Genomic DNA, 7,346 nt, shown 5'->3' with positions numbered 1-7,346 from the left:
TATCAGTAGGCTGGATACATCCTGAACTGGTTGACAGCCAATCGCAGGGCACACAGAGACGAACGACCATCCGCGCTCACACTCACACCTAGGGACAATTTTGAGTGCTCAATCGACCTGCCATGTATGTTTTTGGAATGTGGGAGGAAACCGGAGCACCCGGAGGAAACCCACACAGGCACGGCGAGAACACGCAAACTCCATATAGGAAAGCCGGAGCCACAATCGAACCCACAACCTCTGCACTGTGAGGCCATCGTGCTAACCAGTCGTCCATCGTGCCGCCCCACAAAAATATATTACACCATAGTTTTGTACTCTCTGATATGAATGAAGAAGTGATCGCCTGCTGGGTATTTCACATCCCCAAATAGTTTTATGGCACCTGCTACAGATGAGTCGAAAATCCTCAGTAAAATCCTCAAAAATCATAACTTAAACTCCTGCAAAAAAAAGTATGGAATCACCAGTCTCAAAGCGTGTTCATTCAGTTGGAAGAAATCATGAAAAAAATGTGGCAGTCAGCAGTAAGTTTCTGCAAGTACTCTGGTTTCCTCCCGGATTCCATAAACATGCACATTAAGTTAATTGGACACTCTAAATTGTTCACAGTAGTGGATGATTTATGTGTTCCGTGTGATTTTATTTCATTTTATTTAAATTAAAACGAGCAATTTGTATCAGTTGGCCCAATCATCAAAATAGAAAATATTACAATTCTAGATTGGTTGTTTTAAGCAAAGGATTAGTCTGACACATAACTACCAACTAGATTGGTCAAATTTAACCAATTTTCATTTAAATTTAACCAATCTGTTTTAGGGTGTAGCCATTGGTCACAAAGTAAAATAACTTCACCCTACGTAGCCTAAACTCCATTGATTCATAACCACCTGAGCACATTCCTTACATTTAATCTCCAGAGGTGAAATATATTGGACACATTTACTGCTATAGTTACATCCAGGTTTAGGAGTTTATAAGCTCTCGCCAACAATAATAACTTTGGACCGACTTGGGAGCGCTACCCGTTCATTGATTTTTTTTTCTTTTATTCATAAACTTTATTAACATATGCACATCCTACAAAAAAAGCTTACAATCAGCTGTAAGAGGTGTAACAGTGTAACAGTGCAGTGAATACACAAAACATCATTCTTGAATATCAATGAAATAAAAAACTAAACAAACAAACAAATGAATAAAACACTAAAATGCCAGCAGGAATAAAAGTTTACAAAAAAAAATCAAGATGTTTACAGATACTCAAGGTTTTAATAGGTTTTGGTTAAGAGAGAAAACCATGGATTTGATGAAGTGCTTGACTTCAAAGTGGAAAGCAATGAATTTAATTTCTTTATGCATGAATTTACATCCGTGGAGATAAAATTTAGCCAGAAAAAATGATAAGATTGATTATAATAGTTTCATTGGACTTTGCCTTATTTATTTAAAAGTCATAGACTCCAAGTAGAACAACCTTGCAAAACAGATCAACATCTCTATCAATGTTGTTAGCAATAAAATTGCGTATATCAGACCAAAATCTTTGAACAATAGGGCATAGCCAAAATAAACGAGTCACTGTATCGGCATCTACAGAACAGAAGGAGCATTTCGCATACAGCCCGTTTATTCATTCGATAACTGTACACTACTTTTTCGTCGCTCACCTCTGACGTCACCACAAACCAGTCATAATAGAGAACAGGGAACATGAACGACTCTTAAACCTACACTATCAAAGGTTAGCCATTTAGTAGAGTCAATGTTAAAAACGAGCCTCTTGCCACTGCTTACGCATAGCAAATTAACAGTATTTGTTTTGCAAGGTAATAATAAATTGAAATAAAAGTGATAACATTGACATTAACATAGAATTAGTAAACACTGTAACGGTATTGGCTGTATTAGCATATGTCCCCAGTAGTTGGTTAAGCCTTTATTCGTCCATTTAGGCACTTTATTCATCAATTCCAATTCAACAACACATTTGCCCCTCGGGGTCCGTGTTGAGTAGATTGAAACGCAACCACGTGATAGAAAGCGAGCGTGAGGGGGAAAAAGAAGCACTTGTTTCACTCAACCTGAGCGCCCGCCGTCGCAGCAGAGCCCCTCACTCACTCCCCTCCGACTCAGGCAGCCTCCGAGATAAGAAAAGCTACAAGGAGGCGAGAGAGATTCAAGCATCGGTGATGGCGCCTACTAACCTGGGGCCGAGACCGCTGCTACTGGGGCTCGCATGGCTCCTTCTGGTACTCTTAACGGAAAATGTCCGGTGTCTTAACGGCGACGAGGACCAGAACCAGGACACCGAATGCAAGACGAAGAGCGTCACCGTATCCGCGCTGCCCTTTTTAAGGGAAAACGACTTGAGCATCATGCACAGCCCGTCGGCCTCTGAACCCAAGCTTCTCTTTTCCGTGCGAAACGATTTTCCAGGTGACGTCGTGGTCGTGGACGACTTAGAAAACACTGAACTTCCGTTTTTTGTCCTAGGTAAGTTCCTTACACAGATTTATGTTGCTATTAATGGTGTGGATTGAAGCCTTCGATGTAGCATCTTCTTTTTTTAGCTGTGGCCCGCTAACAACTATAAATATAACCAGGAAAATAGAAAACAGCACTCGGGACTACAATAATACACACAATGTGTAATCTAACATAATATGTCGCCATATGACATCTTGACTGGCCGTTTTATGTTTGATAAGAAGCTCGAGTAATACTAATAACAACAACCGTGTGCTGAAATGATAATAATATAGCCTGCTTTTGTCAATTACGGTCCTCTTACTGTCTCAGAGCAGATTTAAATGTTTTATTGTCTTTCATTGTTCATTTACATGTGTAGTTTAGTTAGTGACACGTTCAAGTGTTTGTTTACATCACACGCGCTTCAGTAAGCTAGCGTTAGTATAAGGGTAAGAGTTCCAGGTTGGGTTGAAATACTTCATATCATTCCACTCAAATCAACTTGTATATTCTTCCTTTTTGTTTTTCATGCGAAGAGTAGAAGTGAACAAAGAAAAGTTAGTTTCGCGAAAGTGTACTGGCTGCTGTCCATGGTGCTGATGTGCTGAGCAGTCTGCAGCAGCTGTTTGTGGTCTGTGTCATGCGTTCCACTTAGATTTCGGTCTCCATGTTTATATGACAGTTAGTTAATTTAGCTTGTAGCAGGGATGCAATGTAGACGAAATAAAACACTGAAATGGGTGTTTGGTTGAATATTTCTAGGTTGTATAAATGGTTCTTGCTTTATACGGTTTTTTATTCATTCATTTTGAATGATCCCCATTTGTAACAAACTTACATTTTTGGGATGGACTGCACAATTAAGCTTGTAACATCAATGCAAAATGTAGTAAACTGATTCTCAGCACTCTGGTGCACCAGGAGCTTGAAATAACTGTGTAATAGTTTAGAGCAGTGGTGTCAAACTCAGTTTTGTGGACGGGCCACATCTGTAGTTATGGTTTCCCTCAGCGGGCCATTGTGAACTGTGAACCCATATAAATGTATGGTCACCTTGCGTTATCACATACACACAAAAAAATGATGGAAAGCCAGTTTTGAAATCAGAAGCGAATCAGTAATCATTTGTTCAACAATATTCAATTTATTTTAAAAAGGGAAGATTGGTAAAAAATAAATGGCGATAGCTCATATCTCAATGTTGTTAAAAGTGAAGAAAATGTGCTAGAAACAGGAGGTTGACGCTCATGATTTGTCATTCACGGACCACATAAAATGCGGTCACGGGCCAGATATGGCCCCTGGGCTTTGAGTTTTACACCTGTGGTTTAGAGTAAAAACTGACTGAGAGAGACAGCAAATGTTTTGTCACATTTTGTATGGGTACAAGTTACACACGTTATACTTATCTCACAAATGTTTCTATAAAATGATCATTTAAAAAGAAAACTCATTTCACTCATGCTATAAAATGGAATGGCAAGAAACCATTTTACTTCCAAGATGCTTCTGAAAATGCTTGTTTATATCACAGCATATGGTTTAGTAGTGTTTTGTAATGTTACTATGTATAGATATTGACTTATCCAGTTACTGTCTAATAATTAGGGCTGACAAGATAAGTCGACTAGTCACAACTATATTGACGATCAACAATTAATTCAACGGTTGAGTTTGACGCTTTGTTTCTGTCTTGAAACTGTCTCGTTTCCCACTGTCCCTGCTGGCCATTTGCCTGTCTGTGATGCACATGCGCAGTAATGGTCATCTGTGATGTAAACAGAGCAGTATGGGTAATGAAGTGTCATGGCTAACTGGTGTGAGTAACATAGTCTGAAAGTTGGGGTGCATTTCTACCAAAATACTTCATACAATGCAAGCCAGTCTTTCATGGCAGCATAGCTGAAACAAATGAGCTGGTGCTTAATTTTATTTCTGACAAAGGGACTTTGTTGTGCCTGGAAGCTAGCATTAGTATACGCACAAATTAGGATGTGTGCATTTTGTAACATTTGTAACACAATGTCATGGATGCTAACATGTTGCAAAATCTACTATGCATTACGGAGACATCAATCAGTGAGCTCTCAAAGCAGTAGACATGCTAGCTCGCTTGCTAGCTTGCTCACGCTACATGGGTCCCACACTCACCAACAATATTAGGCGTTTCACAACTTGGAAATGGAAAAATTCAAAGTAACAGCACTTGGCGTTTGTCAAAACCCCTCAACGACATCAAAACAACAAAATACATAACCCTGTTCATTACAGTGCTGAAAAAAAGGTTCCACCTTATCTTTCAGGATTTTTCCCCCATTTCAGGATCATATCTCATTAAGATAAGATAAGATAAGTTAAGATGTTCTTTATTAGTCCCACAATGGGGAAATTCGAGGTGTTACAGCAGCAAAGATATAGATCACACAGAGTCGGCGGCGTAATGTAGCCGTTAATGTATAACATTAGCAAGCAGACATTCATAAAAAGCATGCAAATATACACAGTATAAACGTATCTAAGTGTAACGAAACACTCCTAATGCCTGTCCATTATACAGAGGGGGAAACGCTGTCATGATAAAAACTACTGAATGATTGAAAATACTGCAATGATAAAAATATTGCAATGATAAAAGTACTGGAATGGTAAGAGTACTGAAATGATAGAAAAGTACTGCAATGATAGTAAATACTGCAATGATAAAAGTACTGTAATGGTAAAAAGTACTGCAATGATAAAATATACTGCAATGGTAAAAGTACTGTAATAGTAAAAGTACTGCAACAATAGAAAAATACTGCAATGGTAAAAGTACCGCAATGATAGGAAATACTGCAATGATAAAAGTACTGTAATAGTGAACGTCCTGCAATGGTAGAAATACTGCAGTGATAAAAGTACTGTAATAAGAATACTGTAATGGTAAACAAAATACATCATTGGTCAATATTTAAGTACACCATTGGCTGAAAGTACAGTAGTAGTGTATATTGCATCCTAGGACTGCACAATTGCACTAATGCCCTCCCGTTTGTAGGCCTCACCCAATGTTCTTGTTAAAAATTCAGACAGCAGTCGGCAGGAAGGAGCGGCGAAATCTCTCTTTGGTACAGCGAGGGTGTAACAGTCTATCACTGAAGGAGCTGTGGAGTGTTCTCAGAGTGTCATTGAGCGGGTGGGCTGGGTTGTCCAGCATTGATGACAGTTTTGCCGTCATCCTCCTGCCCCCCACTGAGTCCACAGAGTCCAGGGAGCAGCCCAGGACAGAGCTGGCCCTCCTCACTAGTTTGTCCAGTCTCTTTTTGTCCCGGCCCGAGATGCCTCCTGCCCAGGAGACCACTCCATAGAAGATGACTGATGAAACCCCCGAGTCATAGAAGTTCCTGATGAGTGTTCCCCGAACGCCAAAGGACCTCAGCCTCCTGAGTAGGAAGAGTCTGCTCTGACCCTTCCTATAGAGATCGTCTGTGTTGTCGCTCCAGTCCAGTTTATTGTTCAGATGAACACCCAGGTACTTGTAAGTTGAGACCCTCTCAACGTCTGTTCCCTGGATATTCACTGGTGCAGGTGGAGAGTGCCGACGCTTGTGGAAATCCACCACCAGCTCTTTGGATTTCCCAGCGTTGATTTGGAGGCGGTTCTGCTGACACCAGTCCACGCACCCCTGCGTAACCCCTCTGTACTCCCGATCGTCACCGTCAGTGATGAGGCCGACAATCGCAGAGTCATCAGAGAACTTCTGCAGGTGACAGGTTGTGGAATGGTATTTGTAGTCCGAGGTGTAGAGGGTGAACAGGAAGGGAGCCAGAACAGTTCCCTGCGGCGCTCCCGTGCTGCAGAGGAGCACGCCAGACACACAGTCCTGTGTCCTCACGTACTGTGGCCGGTTTGTGAGGTAGTCGTGAATCCATATGATGAGGTGGTGGGCCACTCCCGCCTGCTCCAGCTCTTCTCCCAATAAGGCGGGCTGGATGGTGTTGAAAGCACTTGAGAAATCAAAGAACATGATCCTCACCGTGCCCCCCGCCTTCTCCAGATGGGAGAGTGAAGTGTGGAGCAGGTAGATGATGGCATCATCCACACTGATGCCAGGCTGGTATGCGAACTGGAGTGGGTCCATTGAGGAGCTGAACAAGGGGCGCAGATGGACGAGGACCAGTCTCTCCAGGGTCTTCATCAGATGAGACGTCAGCGCCACTGGTCTGAAGTTGTTGAGCTCCTTCGGATGGGGTGTCTTTGGAACCGGAACCAGGCAGGATGTTTTCCACAGCTGGGGGACTCTGCCCAGCTTCAGGCTCAGGTTGAACATGTGCTGGACGATTCCACACAGCTGGTCTGCGCAGGATTTGAGGAGCTGGGAGCTAATCCCATCTGGGCCTGCTGCCTTCCTCGCCTTCATCTTCCTCAGCTGGTTCTTCACCTGAGATGTTGTGAGGAACAAGGCTGAGCAGGAGGAAGTGGTGGTTGTCTGATGAGGCTGGGAACTGGAGCCTGTGGAGAGAGAGAGGGGAGAGAGAGGGGGAGAGAGGGTCTCGTTCGCAGTGGCAGGAGGGGTTGGTGGGGGCTGCAGCAGGGGAGCCTGAGCGGGGTCAGGCATTTGATCAAACCTATTGAAAAATAGGTTCAACTCATTTGCCCACTTAAGGCCCCCTCCCTTCTTACCTGGTTGTCCGTGGCCTTAGTTGGTCTTCAGGCCCCTCCAGACATCCCTGGCATTGTTTGATTTTGTAGATCAATTTATTACTTTTAAATTAAACATAATAGTGAAGCAAAGCAAAAGTGTGAAAGCCACTGTTTTGTATTCATTTGAAGTTTCACCATCTTTTCCAAGCATGTCACGAATCCTGGTCCGCAGTTTGACCAAAGTTGTC

At 42.4% G+C, this 7,346-nt stretch overlaps 1 protein-coding gene across 4 annotated transcripts in view; it reads left to right on the top strand.

Annotated features, from left to right (window-relative positions):
- Nucleotides 1-2,069: 2,069 nt before the first annotated feature.
- The window catches only part of astn1 (astrotactin 1), a 324,631-nt gene continuing 319,354 nt past the window's right edge, over nucleotides 2,070-7,346 (top strand). For all 4 annotated transcript variants that reach the window (XM_088310602.1, XM_088310600.1, XM_088310601.1 and 1 more), the window contains exon 1: nucleotides 2,070-2,499. In XM_088310602.1, coding sequence (XP_088166728.1) covers nucleotides 2,196-2,499 — 304 coding nt within the window. In that variant the 5' untranslated portion in view covers nucleotides 2,070-2,195. The remainder of the gene's footprint in view (nucleotides 2,500-7,346) is intronic.

Source organism: Idiotropiscis lumnitzeri, chromosome 12 (genome assembly GCF_059441095.1).
Source record: "Idiotropiscis lumnitzeri isolate Australia: NSW breed Sydney's pygmy pipehorse chromosome 12, RoL_Ilum_1.0, whole genome shotgun sequence".
NCBI lineage: Eukaryota > Metazoa > Chordata > Actinopteri > Syngnathiformes > Syngnathidae > Idiotropiscis > Idiotropiscis lumnitzeri.
The sequence above is the reverse complement of the archived record's forward strand: the minus strand, read 5'-3'. Positions and strand labels throughout refer to the sequence as shown.